Here is a 17,952-nt window from a genome sequence, read left to right on the forward strand (position 1 = left end):
ATCTGTAGTCAGGATATAAAAAAATTGTATTTTATTCCAATGGGATTAGTAAGCTCTTAACATGGGTGCAATCAACACAATTTATGAGAATAGAGTTGCAAATAAACCTACCAAGTCATTATATTAATCAGATGATGAAATAATTATAAAGTGAAGTATATTCTCCAAAGTGAAGTATATTCTCCTTTTCTTTCTTTTCTTTCTTTTTTTTTTGGTTTTTTGAGACAGGGTTTCTCTGTGTAGCCCTGGCTGGCTTCAAACTCAGAAATCCCCCCTGCTTCTGCCTCCCAAGTGCTGGGATTAAAGGCATGCAGCCACCACTCTCTCCGTTGCTTAATCTCCTTTTCTTAAAAATGGAACATTTTAGCTGCACAAGTTATTTCACAAAACTCAATAATCATAGCTACAGCTAAATAAACATTTACTGAACTGAAAATAAACGGAGTTAAGTAAGAAATAAACTATACATTTTGTATCCATAAGTAACTATAGTTGTTTGGTACATATGTGTAGGCTTTTGCCTTATAATAACACACACATACAACATTAAAATTCAAGCAAATCCGTACCATCTCACCATGACTCTGGAATCTGCCTTTCCTGATACAATGCATACTGGAAAAATTACCCTAAACCTTTAGTCTGGCATCTTTAACTCCCACGGACATGTCAATACCACTGCTTAGCTCTTGAGTTTAAGCAGTCTCCAGTGTAGGATATAATTTACCCTAATATTATTATTCATATTACAATAAACATTTATCTTACTAACCCTGAAACCTCCTGCAACTACTTCTAGGTGGACAGGCAGGTAATTCTAAAGACTCTTAATATATGGTTCTCTGGTGTTTGAGGAAATTATCTAAAAAGCAGTTATCTTTCTTTATACATGTTCAACAGCATTTAGCTAATATTAAAGAAGATAACACAATAAAAGCTCTTTAAGATGTATAGTACTCCATAAAGGTAGACTGTTGTGTTGGTGAGCGTTCAGAAAAGCTTGGAACTGGAACCTTTTCTGGACTAAGCATCCACCCGGGCTCTGGTAAGGCTAAGAGTGACACGAAAGGCAACAACAACAAAGCCCACAAACAAAAACAACAGTGAAATACTGCAAAAAGAACTTTCAACCGTCTAAGGTGGCTATGAAAACAAAAGGAAAAAGCCCATCCTTCAAATCAATTCTTTACATATCTCACTCAAAACAGCCTTTCTCTACACAATGTCACATATCAAAGGCTAGATAGGAAGGGACCGACTGCAGTACTTCTTTTGAGTCATTAAGAAACAGACTACTAATGAAATCACACTTTCAGGGTACATTTACTATACTATTTGATAATTTATCAGCTATACCAGTTCTGAGGGATAGCTATCAATGTGGTTTTGCTGAAAAGGCATTAGAAACATTAAGAAATTTTAAATCATGAAAAAAAAAAAAAGACAGAACTCACCCTCAATAACACACATTTAATGAAGAAACTCAACTGAGGTTTGTATTAAAATTTTAGGCCTTTAAGTGCTAGGGATATGGCTCATATGGTGAACACTGGATGCTTGGTGTGAGGGTATGTGCCTGGTCTTATTGTAGCTAGTTATGTGGTTTGCCTGATGTCCTTGGGAGGCCTGCTCGTTTCTGATGAGAATTAGGGAGTGGCTCTTGGGGAGATGGGAGGTAGGAAGGAGAACCAGGGGAGGGAGGAATGGAGGGATGGAGGGAGGGAGGGAGAAGGAAACTACAGTCAGGATATACTATACCCTGAGATACCACACACACACACACACACACACACACACACACACACACACACGCACACAACTTGTGTCGCAGCACTTGGCAGACAAAGACAGGCAAATCTCTGAGTTTGAGGCCAACTTGGTCTACAGAGTGAGTTCTAGGACAGCCAAGGTTACACAGAGAAACACTATCTTTACAAACAAACCAACAACCACAAAAAAAAAAATCCCAAAAGACCCAAAACAGCCAAAAACCCAAACCAAACCAACAAAAAACCAACCAACCAGACAAACCAAAAGCTAAACCAAACCAAACCAACTCCAAACAAACAAACAAACAAACAAACAAACACAAAAGAGTACTGGCTGATCTACAGAGGACCTGGGTTTGATTCCCAGCACCTACACAGTGGTTCACAATAAACTGTAACTTTAGAAGACCCAACACCTATCCCCACTCTGGCCTTCAGGCAAAACACCTACACACATGAAAAGGAAAAAGGGTCCACTACTGTTTGGGAGCAGGGGGATTAAGTTTTAGGATATTTACGTATTGTTCTTCTTTGTCTCCATTCATATCAAAGGAATATAGAGAATACATATAGCTTACGACACAACAAACATTAGCTTACAATGTTAAACATGTCTCCATCTATTTCCCATTTTAGCTTGTTCTTGTGTCTTAACTTTTTGGATATCCATTGTCTAATGGCAAAAACCTCCCATAACCATGCTCACTACACACACACACACACACACACACACACACACACACACACAGCCATAGGAAAAAAAATCAATGTCAGGGCTACACTAACATTAGATAATCACTGTCCAAAGCTGAGCTACATGGTACTCTGACTGCACTGCATTCCTTTCTAATTGCTGGGCATTAAAAAAACAATAACTTTTACATCTGTTTCCCAAAGCATCATCATGCAAGCATAAGTAACTTTTGGTCGTCACCATAGGTGAGACAGGCATGGCTGAGTCTGGAAGCAGTACTGAAATAATGACACTTATAACTAGAATGTACTGACTTAAGAAGAGGGTTCCACATGGCAATATAATCTTAAAGGCTTCCAGCCAATAAAAGATAGAATGTGTACTAGGGAAAAAAGCAGGGCTCCAAAGAATATTTCCAAGTTTGCCGATAGATAACTCTAACTCAAGTATGCAGTTGATACACTTCAGAGACTGATGTCTGAACAAAGTAGTGAATACTTTTAGCCAGCTCATTGAAAAGATGTCTATGTATATGGGATTGAAAACACCATCAAGAAATTTTCTGACTTACAAATTTGTGGTGGCACGAATAATTCCTACTTAAATTGAAAGGCTTGCAAATATGACTATAACATTTTAAGCTATAAAGTGAGACATTCCCAAATCTTTTTAAGGAGTCTCCAAAATTATAAACGATGCTTTCCTTAGAGTCATCACTACCAGCTTGCATACAGAACATGCAAGAAACCCTTCTTCTAGAGGTTGGCTACATCTGGCTGCTGGCTGCCGTAGTAGAACCATCTCCAGATTTTATTAGCGCACATGTGTCTGAATTCCGAGCTGTGAGAAAATTCCAAGAGGCTTGTTTTTTTAAGTTAGATTTAATATTTTCAATCATTTGAATGTTCTAAGGGAAAACAATTACATACCTTTTCCAGAAACAAACATAAGTGAATACTATTATGGCCATTAAAGTATTTTAATTATATTTAGTAAAAACATAAAAGATATATATCTCTCTATCATTGAGGTATTTTTCCCCAAAACATCAGTCCCTAAAAGTAAACAAATGAAAACAAAAAACAAAAACCCAAAACCCAGTACCATCACAACAACAAAATACTGGCCCACAACAAAATCAATATATACATACAAATACATGTTTAGTTTATGTTTTTATGAAGACATAGTCTTGTGAGACATGCAAAATATAAATAAAATGTCAAGATATATTTTATTCACCTTTAACTAGGACAGTTTTGGGGTAAATATAAATTTCAATTTCATAAAATGAAGTGGGAGAACAAACCAGAAAAAAAAGCATTCTGGTTGCTAACACTAAGTAATACTGATATGCCAAAATGTAAAAATTTATATTTTTTTTAGTTAACTTTTCTGAGACAGGGTCTCACTATGAAGCCCCAGCTGGCTTTGAACTCACACAGACTCAACAGTTTCTGTCTCTGGGATTAAAGGTGTGTACTACTACAGCTGGTGTAGATACACACTTTTCATTGTCCTGTGTGGGCATTTCACCGCTCTACTAAAAAAAAAGATAGTTGAATTTTAATATCACAAAACTCCTAAGACAAGAGCCAATACTTACAGCAGCATGCGATCGACTCTTGGTCCATCCTGCCTCTGGAGGATAATGGGAGTGCTGTACACTTTCATCACTCCGGGTCCTTAGTTCTGTGCTGGGGTTCTTGTTCCCCTTTATAACTTGCAGGTAGTAGTGATGACTTGAAAGCTATTTATGGATGTTAACTAAACTCTCTTTTATGTTGAGATGAACGTAGGACTGACTCATGTTTCTTAGAATATATTTTCCCATCACAGCCAAGGAAGCCAAATATTAATAATGAGTAGGAACCAGAAACTGACTTGATGAATCACACACACACACACAGAAAATTGTATTATGATATAATAAAAGTATTAGGTCAACAAAGTTTAATATTTAAAATATCCAACAACTTTATGCTGACTAAAACGTATAAAGCCATGCCTGGCTTAAAAGTTTCCAAGGGTATTAGAGAGCATCTTAACAATGCTCATTACTCCTGGTTTCTTCCTAAGGAAGCAACTAAGTTTTCACATTCTTGAATTTATCAAGGTTCTGAACAGCAATTTCTTTACAAATATCTATACCTGCTTCTCATATTTCGATGTTACTCTTTTCCTACTTGATAAATTATTTAATTCCCACGGTCTGGGTGGTCAGCAATTGAGCCTGGGGCCTCCATGGGCTCTATCCCTGCACTATACTCTAGCCCCTCACCTACTCTGGCTACCTCCCGATTTTTCTTTCTCCTTTCCCCTGCAGTATTGACCCAGCATTTCATTCCCTGCCCATCCATCAGCCACTTTCCAAGGAAACTTCCTATTTGTATCCTAAACACTAAGACATTCCTTGGCTTTCCCCACGTCAGCCCTATGTCTGCACCAATGCACCACTCCAGCTCTCCAGCAGAACCACACACACCCCTTCGTGTGGCTAAACGTGTCAAATGCTCAGGTTCCGCACTCACTCCCGTTTCCTTGGGAGAAACCCATCGGGAGCCCACGGGCTTCCTGACTCAGGCAAGCAGGCTGTTCCCAAGCTAGGCACAAACGTCTTTCTTTCAAGTTTAATTCCACTTTTCTTGGACCCCAACAATGTTATACAGCTCTTGATTTCTTCCCTCATTTTAAGAGAACATTTAATAGCTTCTATGAAGCTGCTTAGAAAAGGAAACTATTTTTTGAGACAGGATTTCAAAATAAACAGATACTAAAGGCACTGGCCCACACTAAGTAAGTACAAATATGCACTTATGTTTAAATACAAAATGTAAATGAGATATCAAAACACATTTCATTTTGCCTTGAATCTGGAATCCTCATCTTTGGCATCTAAGTGTTGACATTACAGTTCTGTGCCACTGTCCCTGGCTGAGAAGACAGTTTAAATTGGGCTTCCTCACAGCACAAACCAATATGAACAACGGGTAAGTACCAAAAAAAAAAAAAAAAAAAAAAAAAAAAAAGATCTTGGAGATATAAATTCACTTTTCACTAGAAGAAGATTTACTCTGAATTTGTAAGAAAAGTAGGATGTAAACTTTGCTAACATTTTTTTTTCTAATTTACATTTTATTTTATTTGCATTGGTGTTCTGCCTCCATGTATGTCTGTATTAGGGTGTCATATCCACTGGAACTTGAATTATAGCTAGTTGTAAACTGACATGTGAGTACTGAGATTTAAACCCAGGTCTTGTGGAAGAACAGTCTGTGCTTTTAACTACTGAGCCATCTCTCCAGCCCCCCTATTTTTTTTTCCAAGTTTCTTTATGTCCCAGAACTTATTCTGTAGACCAGGCTGGCCTTGAACTCAAGAGATCTGTCTGCCTCTGTCTCCTGAGTGCTGAGATTAAAGGCTTTTGAGATCACTGCCCAGGGCAAACTGTCTTTCTAAAAAAGCACTATTTATTTTTATTTTATGTGTATGGATGGGTGTTTTGCCTGCATGTATGTCTGTGTATCACGTATGTACAGGGCCTACAAGGAGCATAAAAGAGCACTGAAGCCCCTGGCCCCCTAAGAACTGAAGTTACAGAGAGCTTTCAGATGCTATGTGGGTGTTAGAAGAGCAACCGTTGCTCTTAACCATTGAGTCATCTCTCCAACCCATGTAAACTGTCTTAATTTCATAGTTCATACTGAAAGGGTAAGTGATACATGCGTTTGTTTGTGTGTGTGTGTATTCTAATTAAGAAAAATCCACCCTGAAATGAGGTATTATGCACTTGATTTTCGCTAAAAGGCAGAGAACCGATATAACTATTATAATTTCAAGCCTACCTCTAGATTGTGCTGAAATGACAGAGATAATGTTGCTATTTTTGTTTAACCACCATTAGCCATAAACAGATTATCTTGTATTCTCCTAACCCTATAAAGCCTTCAGATCAGAGCCTTAGAGACTTACTTAGCTAACACTTTGACTTTCTAGTTAAAGTGGTCATATGAAAGCGATACCTGACACAGATATTTAGTATAAAAGAAGACTTCATGGGGCTGGGAGATGGCTCAGTTGGCAAAGTGCTTCCTATGCAAGCAGAAGGACTTAAAGAAAATCTAGGAATGGCACGTGCCCATGATCTGAACAGTGGGGCTGAGGATCCCGGAGCTCTGCAGTCATCTGGCCTCACAGAATCAGTGAGCTCCAAGTTCAGTGAAAGACTGTTTCAAAAAATAGCATGGAAAGCAAATGAAGCCAGCCAATGCCGATTGACCTCTAACTTCTACATGCATGGGGACATACAGGTGGACTTGGATACACACTCAGACTGAAGAAAAGAAAGGCTCACTGAAGGGAACAGACCCTGAGTCCTTTTAATATAGTTTTAGGTGTATCACAAGTATGCTTTCTATAAAAAAAGCAGATAGAATGAAAAGTCACAATTTCAAAGAGCTAAAGGACACAATGTGTTGTCAGGTCCTTTGGGTCTGCTACAAAACCAGAAAGTGTAAACGCATGGATTTACCTTCTCTGGATTTCCAGCTCTTCTTGGGATGGGCCATTTTGAACTTGAGCAGGTAGCTGTGAATTTTGTCTAGGCAATGTTGGCCCTACAAAGGGAGGAAACATTACAGATGAATATTACTATTCTACTCAGCTGGGTGGAGGAAATTAAACCATGAGAACAACATAAAACCATCACATATTAAAAAAAATGCATCTTCTTTTCATCTAGCAAAATAAAATATAAGCTTTACATAACACACAGCAAATGAAAGACTGCAACATAATGCTGTCATCATCTCCAGAAGGCTTACTTCAAACAAATGGAAACACCAACAATAAAAGGAAAATAAACATTTATATATGAAGAGCTTGGTGAAACAAGTGTTCAATGAGCATCTGAATAGGCGCCCCAGCCTGACAGTTTCCGAGACAATGAGACATTTTGTTTGGGGTAATTATTCATGAGGTGGAGAGGAAAAACTTAAATGAAAGATCAGAATTTAAAAACTCACCTAAATAGAACACTGGAAATGAAAAACAGGAGAGAGAGAGCGTGAGAACCGCATACTAGACGGAAGTATGCTAATGCACTTATCAAACTTGCCCACCTGAGCTGCCATTCCTGCTTAATGACCTGGCATTTCCAGGACTGGTGAAACAAACATCTGCTAAACTCCATAGTATTAACCTACTTAGCTGAATTTTTAATGTTCTAGGTCATCTTAACAACTTTTCATTTGGGGTAAGAAAGGCAGAGGGTTGGGGAGACCCTGTGTTTACACAAACATGGAACTGTCATGAGAAACCACTGACCATCCAGCCACTCCCAGCATCCATAGTTAACGCTGACCCATCTTTATTATCTTAGACTGTCACTCAATTATGGGAAATCTTATTGTCACAGGATATAAAAATTAAGTGAGATCCTTGTTGCACCTAGTATAACATACACTGAGACGAACAATCTAAGGTTAAGCTAGAACGACCTTGAAATCTTCAAGAGTAAAAGCAAGAAAGTAAACACAGTTTCTTTCCACCGTCTGAGAAGCGTTACCTCTGACTTCTCAGAGTTGTGTAGAGCACTACTATAAAAAGTAAGTGAGGCAGTGCCGTGTGTACTACATACAACACGCTGCTGTGCTGCGTGAGGACCCTGAGAATCAGTGCCGTGTGTACTACATACAACAAGCTGCTGTGCTGCGTGAGGACCCTGAGAATCAGTGCCGTGTGTACTACATACAACAAGCTGCTGTGCTGNGTGAGGACCCTGAGAATCAGTGCCGTGTGTACTACATACAACAAGCTGCTGTGCTGAGTGAGGACCCTGAGAATCAGTGCCGTGTGTACTACATACAACACGCTCCTGTGCTGAGTGTGGGCCCTGAGAATCAGTGCCGTGTGCATTACAACATGCTGCTGTGCTGCGTGAGGACCATGGAAAGCGGCTATTTCCCCTCGTGGAGCAGACCCACAGCTGGAAGCAAAGGTTCATCAGAATGTAAGACAGCACTGGCCCCTCCCAGTATGGAAAAGCAGGAAAATGATCTGAACTTACCTACTAAACTTCACCTCTTTACATGATTTTAGATTAGTCATTTAATTTGCCCTCTAATGACAAATTAGATGACAACTGCAGCAATGTATTTCATTAGATATAAGCCTGATACTTTGAGAACCAAATAAAGAAAATATAAAATCAATCCCATGTAATTAATAAGAAAAACCAAAAACACGTTTTAAAAGCAAACACACATATAAATGTTTACATAAATGAAAATATAACTGTTGTCTAATAGAATGTTTAGAAAATTAACAATGATGTTTTGAAAAACACCGCCATATTGGGCTGTACATTAATGTTTCCTATTTTATAGAGAAAAGATTTTTTAAGAAAAAAGTAGAGAGACACTGAGCTGGGAGGACAAATTTAAGAACATATAAAACTGGGAGGAGCATAATTTATATATCTATGCTTATAGTTATTTTAAAACTATAAAGTGAAAGAATATGGTAAAACCAACTTAAAAGATCATTATGGCTCAGTTTAAAAAATTATGTCTGAGTGTTTAAATGAAAACTAGTATAATGAAACAGCTGGAAGTCCGGAGTCTAATTGTCATGCTCACATCTAGAGAAGGCATCGTATCTCAACCATCCTATGGATGAATTAAGTCTATACTTTTAGCTGAAATTTATATATTCAAGTCAAATATATTAAAATTTCAATTTAATCTTATTGATCTTACTAAACAATTTTGTTTGTTTTAATCTAGCTCTGGACCCAGCATGGTAGTGTATGCCAGCATTTGGGAGGCAACGACAGGAGAATTTTGAGGTTAGGGTCACCGTGGGTTAAATATACTCTCAACAGAACAAACTTCCAAAAAGCCCCTAAGAATCCTGATGTGACTCATAAAACAAACTTAATGTGGAAATTCACTACAGTTCATTCCTATCACATAAAAAGGAAAACTTCAAGGAATCCTTTAAGATGAGGATTTTAATCTAAGAATTAACTCCTATAATTCTTTGCTACATAGCTGTATGATAACAAGCCATCTGTTTATCTGGGCATTCTTAAAATCCCTCTTTGGCATTCTGTGACATCTACATTTAATCTGCTTGTTTTGTTTTTCTTCTTCACCAATATTGCCAAGTTGTAAAAATCCAGCATCCTGAAATATATATGCAATTAAGCATAATTATAGAATACTATAATTATTAGATAAAAATTCTGGGTAAATTATAAACTGAAGGTACACAATTACATATTCCTTTTCATCAAATATTTTAAAGGGATATAAAATTGGTGAGTTGTATCAATGGTGTTACAAAACAACAAAAAGCAGAGACTAAGGTTAGGCAAGGTCAACAGTTGCTCTATTTTCTGATATGTATACTATTTTTTCAAATGGGCCATATTCTAAACTGAGTATCTGTCTTCTCATAAAATACAAAATAGATACTTTCACAACCATCCCAATGGGTAAATAACATTTTATCAGTTATCCTTGTGAAGAAGAAAAAAAGGGGGGGGGGGACAACCAAAGTGCAGAAATGGGGGATTCTGCTCTATCTAGTCCTCTGCCTGAGGGTCTGCCTTATAACCAGGCCTAAGGCTAGTCCTAATATGCCCAGGCTAGGCAAAGCAAAGTTTGTGAATTACTGTCCCTAATAAAGTAGCAATGTTGCTGATATGCATTCTATAAATGATAGAAATCTGATACGAACTTCTCTCCAGTAAGAATGGCACTTCAGTCTTGCCTTCAATTCTGAGTTTTGGCTAAAGCATATTTCACTTACTCTCCTCATTTTAATTCTCACAAGTCTAGGTAACAATTAGCCACAGACTATTTAAAAACAGGACTAAAGGACAAGTAGGTGTTGCTATATACAATACAGCTAAACTTAAGTTTAGCAATCAGATGGAAGACTGCATATAAATAAAAGGCCGTTATAAAGGAAATCTGTGTTTCAAACCTGTTATTTTATGTTTTAAAAACTCCCCTTTGTTAATACGGTCAAATTACCCTTTCCCCTTTAAAACTGGGTAAGCTATCATTCTACACGTGGATCTCAACCTTAAAAGCACGAAGTTACAGTATCAAGTGCATTTTCAAAACGAGCTGAAGAGAGGTATAAAGTCACACAAATATCAATGATTGCTCCTAGAGGCCCAAGAGAAGCCCAGAGTAAGACAAGACCAGAGATAACATTACTGATGTTAAGCCATCTGCAGTACTGAGCTGGAGTCTGGGGGCGAGGAGCAGAGATTTACAACACGTCATAAAATAGGTGCTCACTGCTGTAACCACCAGCTGGAGCAGATCCAAAGGTAACTTACATGACCAGGAGATGAATTAGAATTTCCTCTTTTTTTCCCTTATTGTAACATGCTTATCTAATCCAAGCATAGAAACTTAAAAGCCAGAAACCATATCAACAATACTGAGAAGTCACTCTAAAAATTCCAAGTTGCATAGAAAAAGTACACACTCTAGCTGAACTATTCCTTCGAAAATTTTTGTAGCATACCATTTTATAATTTTCTCTCACGAAATAGTCTAGTCAAGGTATGAGTCAAAAAGGCATATCATACGTGAATCAAAAAAATTAAAATAATTAAGAAAAACTTTATTTTGAAATTTGGGTTTCTAAAATAGGATGTTTCAAAATCAAATAGAAAAAAAGAATTCAAACAAAATGTATCTACATACTAATCTATATAAAAAATTTCCCTGTGCAAAGATATATATATATGTGCATATATATATAAAGAAGTTTATATATATATATGAAATATTATATATATATATATATAAATAAATGATTGATCAGCTCTAGCATGGAGTGACTAAGTGATATACCTAATTTATTCATGCAAATAATACATGTATATACACACATGTATATTTAGTAGAGTGAGCATGACAGAAAATAATCTGTAAGCCTAAACTCACTTCTAAGGCACAGAAACCTAGGCTACCAAATAAAGCATGCTGTCCTCTGAGAGCAACTGAGAGAGCAGGCTCCGTCTGCCTCTACAATCCGCACAGCTAGAACTAAGCTAAGGGAAACAGAACTCCTTCCCAACAATGCACATCCACACCACTCAAGTCATGAAGAATGCATACCTTTTCCTTCTAAATTAGACCAGATGTCTATTCACAAAGAAAATTATAATTAAAAAAAAATCTCTCTCATTTATATTGGAAGAGGTAAAAGAATATTTTAAGATTTTATTTCTAGTTAAATCTTCACAAATAAGCCAACTGAAAAGCTAATCCAAAACGGCCTTCACGAACACAACAGCTATCACAACATTATGCAGAAGCCTGCTTCCTATCTTGAGATGCCACAAACCAGACTATGGCCTAAAGAAACAAAAGTTATGGATATGTGCAAGTAGTATGTACCACAGCTTGAAGAAGAAATGTAAACATAATGTTGCTTACCACAGAAAATACATCGCAAATTAGTGCTGTCCTGGGTAGCAGTAACCTTGCTCTGGGCTGCAACAGACACCTTGGTGTTAGAAGCTTCGAAGGACAATAGGGCCATCTGAAGAACTTCACATTAACTAAAAGGTGCTTTGAAATGTTCAAAATGTATTTACACATGCGTCCTAGCTAGATCCTCATTCTGGAAACCTTATGATTTTATAACTTAAATATTTCCTGAGCTATACAATCAAAGAATGCAACCTGCATTTTAAGACTGTATTTTTAAAAACAATAGTGAAAATAAAGTATAGAAAGTTAAGATACATGGCTAATAGAATTAATTTCATGAGGTCTAACCTCCCATTTAGGAGAACTATAGTCAAAAAAAGTTCAGGGGAAATACTCAAGATTCATTTAATTAAGACTGGTCATTTATACCAGCTGGAAAAAAAAACCCCAAAAGTTATAAATAAAAAGATATATATGTACCCACTGATATGAGATTGTTTTACACTTAACAATAACCAACAAGGTTTACAGAGACACACTTTATTACTATTTTTCCCTATATATACAACATACTAAATAATAATTAGTAAAAATTTTGTGTGGCCACAAACAGCCATTTAACCTACATGATTTATATTAAAATTTAGTTTATCAGTGAAATAAATTCATAAACTCCTTTTAAGAAGAAAAACTCAAAGAGAAAGTGGTAATTTCTGAAAAGAGAAATGCTTTATCCAAAATTAAGGTATTACTCAAAACTGGGATGAGAAAATATTTTTCTTACTATTAATAACATGCAAAAGGTACATCAATAATAATTTTTCAGAAAACCCTTTTCATCAAGGAAAGATTTTCTTTTCTTATGGGTACTAAGAAAACAGTTAATGGTTCAAATATATGTTGGTTTAAGGAAGACCATATTAAAGCAAACAAGACAGTATTTTAGATTTACCTAAAAGTATATTCTTTAAGATAATGCCTACTAAATAAAAAGTTTTAGTAAAATCAGAACCAAACCAATTTATATTCAAAGGCTTATCTTAATACAATAAGTCACAAAAATTTTCATCATTTTTAGCAATAGACAACATAATCCAATTAACTCTTTAAAGTAAGAGTTAATTGTATCAATACAGTAGGTATTTTAAATACCAGTAGAAGAAATTGATAGGGCCAACTTTGCTAATTATTTTCACGCACCCATCTCTCAGCCAAGTGCATGCACAATACTCAGAGCAGTGATAGAACCACAGGCACTCAAAGGCAAGCTCAACAAGCTAACGAGATCATGCTAACGGAGATAAGCATTTCAGAAAAATTATGATAGTCATATTTTAAATTTAAACTCCTTTATAAATTTATGCCTTACCGGTATTTACAAATGCTACTTCCACAAAACCTTCATGAGTGAACACACCTAGTTATGAGGTTTTACTCTTTAGTTCCTTTAATCCGTATCAAACAGGAAAACATACAAGGACAATTAAGAGAAAAAACTTACATGAAAGCCCTGAGAAAGTATCTTGCTTCTGACAGCAAAGAAGCTGCCCCATCCCATGAGCAATCATTTCAGCAGAAAGTCACCTGACATCGTCAGAATGCAGGCACTGTTATCACTGCAGGGGACTAACCCTTTCCACCCAAGAACTCAGTCTCTCACTCTCTCACACACACAACCGAGCTGCTAAGCAGTGTCCTGCATTTGTCATCCTTACGCGTCTTCCTTCTGGTGACTTTTATTTCTGTTACCAAGTTAAACATTGATTTACTCTCTGATAAGGCTGCTTGAATTCTACTGCAGTTTGCATTTCCCCGAAGATAGTAAATTATTCATTCCATCCTATGCATGAGGCTAGCAGCTTCCTGCTTCCTGATGATGCTATTGACTCTTCCTTTACTCTACCTGAGAAGACTGAGTATACAGTAAGTTCAGTATTAATTAGTAATGCTAGTATTATTTAATACTAGCACTTATCTACAAAAAACACTACTTTTTAAAGAAGGCCAGACTATAGGAGCTTAGTTAGGGCTAAGGGAATCAAGGATGTAAAATTTAACATCTTCATTATATTTCTAGAAGTAATACAAAATTCTTGATAACTACTTTGGCCTTTGATCTTGTTGCAGATGATTGTCTCTTAATGTAATTTGCAAAACTGCTACCCTTCAGGCTTTACCCACTGCTGTTATTATTCTTTACCATTTGACTTAAAACAACAACAACAGCAGCAGCAACAACAAGGAAATGAAGACTTTGTTAAGCGAGGTTATCAGCGGTGGAGAATGACAGACTTTTCAGCTTTGGTCCACATCACTGCATTTTATTATTATATATCATTACTACAGCAGACTTCTAGAGCATTTGTACTGTAAAATGTACTTAGTTGTTTCTATTATTAGCTATTAATCATCTCCAGGTGAACATTGTTCCTCTCTGCATCTTTTATTTCTAAGGGTTAAATGAGATAATGCTTGCCTTTCTGGGAAGCGGGTCACTGAGTGACAGCATGAGCCCAGCGTTAGCATTCGAAGGAAGGGTACTCACACTCCTGACCATTGTGATGAAGCCCTTCATAACCAAGGGGTCAAAGCAAAGGTGGCTGTGTTTGTTCTAAGACTAAGGTATCAGAAAGAGAAGAAAGGACTCAAAATACCCAGAGGCAGGTACTGCAATGATAGCTGTCCACACTAAAAAAATAAGCTCATAAAACAGACGCAACAGGCTGTATTTATATATTTATGTGGTGATGCATGACTTTAATCCCAGCACTCAGGAGGCAGAGGCAGGAGGATCTCTGAGTTTGAGGCCAGCCTGGTCTACAAAGTGAGTTCTAGGACAGCCAGGGCTATACAGAAAAACCCTGTCTCGAAAAACCAAAAAAAAAAAAAAAAAAAAAAAAAAAAAAAAAAAAAAAAAAAAAAAAAAAAAAAAAAAAACAACAACACTTAAACTCTAAAGCCGCAACAACCGTGTTCCAAATTGCACAGTACTGTAGAGAGAATGCAAACAATAAATTCATTCAAGGCACTTGGCTCTATAAGGTTGCATTTTTAAAAAACGCTTTCCCAGTATTATTTCAAATTTTATTTTGAAACAAATATGTTTAATGAAAGAAAATCTTCATTAATCTCAAGAAATGGAGCAGTGTGGCTATAAATATGTATGAAAAACTCCCATCATCTAGACCTGTCATTTATTTAATCTAGGGCAATGTGTGTATGTATCTGACCTCTCCTCCCTCTTTTGCTACCAAAAAGGTAACCCTCCTTCAATTTATGGCTTCAAATGTACTTTATCATTTAAAAAAGAAGAAAAATGCAGAAGGCCTAGTCGGCCATCACTGGGAAGAGAGGCCCCTTGGTCTTGCAAACTTTATATGCCCCAGTACAGGGGAACACCAGGGCCAAGAAGTGGGGGGGAGGAGTGGGTAGGGGAGCAGGGCGGGGGGAGGGTATAGGGAACTTTTGGGATAGCATTTGAAATGTAAATAAAGAAAATATCTAATTAAAAATTAAAAAAAAAAAAAGAAGAAAAATGGCTGCTAACCATAGAGTAACAACTGCAGGTCATTTACTACATTGTACCAGCCTCTCAGTTCACCATGCTTTGTTAATCCTTTATTTTTAGCCAAGGAACTACAGACTGTTTCTGCCTGAGGAAAATTTTAAGAGTCAAATCAACTAGAAGTTCAAGGGTGTATAATTTACCAAGCCTGTCATATCCTACAGTTCTCAGATCAAGACCTGCCCATCAAATCACTTTTCATGCCTCCCTGCCCTTTGTCAAGACATTCTATAGTGGTAACCTGTTAAGTTTATGACTAGAGCATCTTTCAACCAGCATTATCTATCAGTTGCACAACTAGAATACCGAACACTTTGACACCCCTTCGTATTTCTTAACCAATTCCAAAGCCTGTCCATGAACCCTTCCCATATCTCCTCCCTATCTCCACTGACAAGGTTCACGCTTGATGATGACCTACTGCTTATGAGTGTGCAGGGCTGAAACGTTTAGCACAGACTCTGAGAAGAAACAGTAAGACTTCTATTCACTTTCGTTTTCTTTTAAAATATTTCTATACTTGCTTTATAATGTATACACTATGCCAACACCAATGTGTGTGCGTGTGCATAAGCAATACAAGAGTAAAGTCTGAGGCAGTTCTGCAATCTGGCTACTTTTCACAAATAATGAAACAAACAACAACAAAATAAACCTTACTGTATGGCATAGCTTCCAAAGATATTCCTTAAGTCAAAAGCCTGACTATATACATCCATTCAGGACAGCTCAGAAAAAAACAGGACAGTTCCCCTCACACAGGTCAGCGGCTCCTTTCCCATGGGAACCTTATACTGCCTGTGTTCATCTTTCTCTCTGCACAATAACTCACTGTATTTCAAACAAGTTGCTTACTAAGAAGCCTCTATCTAAAGTAACACGGAGCAGCAAATATGTAAATAACATAATTTGTTTTTGAGACTCAAGATAACCTAAAATTTATTATAATAGTTTTAATGCTTTTATTAAAACTGTGATTTCCATTGTGAGGAAATGTAAGGCTTTAGCAGGTAGTATTTGAAATGACCTGAGAAAGTGTTGACAAAGGAATGGGCAAGATAGCTCAGAGGTAAAGGTGCGTGTTGGTTTGAAAAGGACTGGCCCCCATATTCACTCCTGTGCTTGAATGCATAGCCCACTGGAAGTGTTAAGAGGGAATGGGTGTTACATTGTCGGGGGCAATTTGAGATCTAGGAAGCTAAAGTCAGCTGATGCCTGCTAATCAAGATGTAGAACTCTCAGCTCCCTCTCCAGCACCATGTCTGCATGCATGCTGTGTTTCCCACTATGACGATTATGAATTAAACCTCTGAACTGTGAGCCAGCTCCAATTAATTATTTTCCTTTATAAGAGTTGCTGTGGAGGCTGGAGAGATGGCTCAGCGGTTAAGAGCACTGATTGCTCTTCCAGAGGTCCTGAGTTCAATTCCAAACAACCACATGGTTGCTCACGACTGTCTGCAATGGGATCTGATGCCCTCTTCTGGTGTATCTGAAGACAGTGACAGTGGACTCACATATATAAAATAAATAAATCTTTAAAAAAAAAAAAAAAGAGCTGCTGTGTTCATGGTGTCTTTTCACAGCAATAGAAACCCAAACTAAGACCAGGGGCCTATCAGCCAACCATGCAAGGGCTTCCTGACAACCAGAGTTCAATCACTGGAAAGAACCAATCCCACAAGGCCCTCTGATCTTCACCTTCCTTCTTTACAGACTAGCGTGCTTGCAAGCAAGCACATTCACACCCAAACACAAATGTTGACAAACTGAGTATCATGATCTCTGAGGTGTAGTAACAATGTACCTTTCTTTCTTTTATTAAGTGCTCTTAAAAATATGCTGTATTAGGGATGAGGCGATAGCTCAGTAATATTGCCTCCCAAGTGTGAAGACTGGAGGATGGATCCCCAAAATCTATGTGTGTTAGGTGGGCTTGGGGAGCCACCTGTGATTCCCACTCAGAAATCAGAAACAGGGTATCTGAGTAAGTCCTGGACTACTAGCACTCTAGAGTCTGAAGCACTCAGACTGAGAAGCCACACAGGCAGATCCAGTCTAAACAAACAAAAACAATGTCCTGTTTTATGGTCAAGTTATTTCTAATGCCATGCCGTTTCAAACACATAGTTTGTTGTTTAGGTGAAATGTATTAAAAAAACAAACAAACAAAAAAAAAAACATAAAAATTAAGAAATTTAAACCAGGGGCTGGTGAGATGGCTCAGTGGTTAGGAGCACTGACTGCTCTTCCAGACGACCTGAGTTCAATTCCCAGCAACCACATGGTGGCTCACAACCATCTGTAATGGGATCTGATGCCCTCTTCTGGTGTGTCTGAAGATGGCAACAGTGTACTCACATACATAAAATAAATAAATTAATTTAAAAAAAAAGAAGAAAGAAATTTAAACCAGGTGTCATAGTCCTGCTCTTAAAAATACATGGAGAGGTGGCTCAG

General features: G+C 37.3%; 1 protein-coding gene across 7 annotated transcripts in view; it reads right to left on the reverse strand.

The window, feature by feature from the left end:
* Enah (ENAH actin regulator) overlaps nucleotides 1-17,952 on the reverse strand; it is a 112,332-nt gene that overhangs the window by 19,655 nt on the left and 74,725 nt on the right. For 5 of the 7 annotated variants that reach the window (XM_021158456.2, XM_021158474.2, XM_021158447.2 and 2 more), the window contains exon 4: nucleotides 6,995-7,079. In XM_021158456.2, the coding sequence (XP_021014115.1) occupies nucleotides 6,995-7,079 (85 nt within the window). Of the gene's footprint in view, nucleotides 1-6,994; nucleotides 7,080-7,487; nucleotides 7,500-11,930; nucleotides 11,988-17,952 lie in introns of all 7 variants that reach the window. The other 2 variants (XM_029476902.1, XM_029476907.1) reach the window with 2 other exon arrangements.

This window comes from Mus caroli, chromosome 1, assembly GCF_900094665.2.
Source record: "Mus caroli chromosome 1, CAROLI_EIJ_v1.1, whole genome shotgun sequence".
Lineage (NCBI taxonomy): Eukaryota > Metazoa > Chordata > Mammalia > Rodentia > Muridae > Mus > Mus caroli.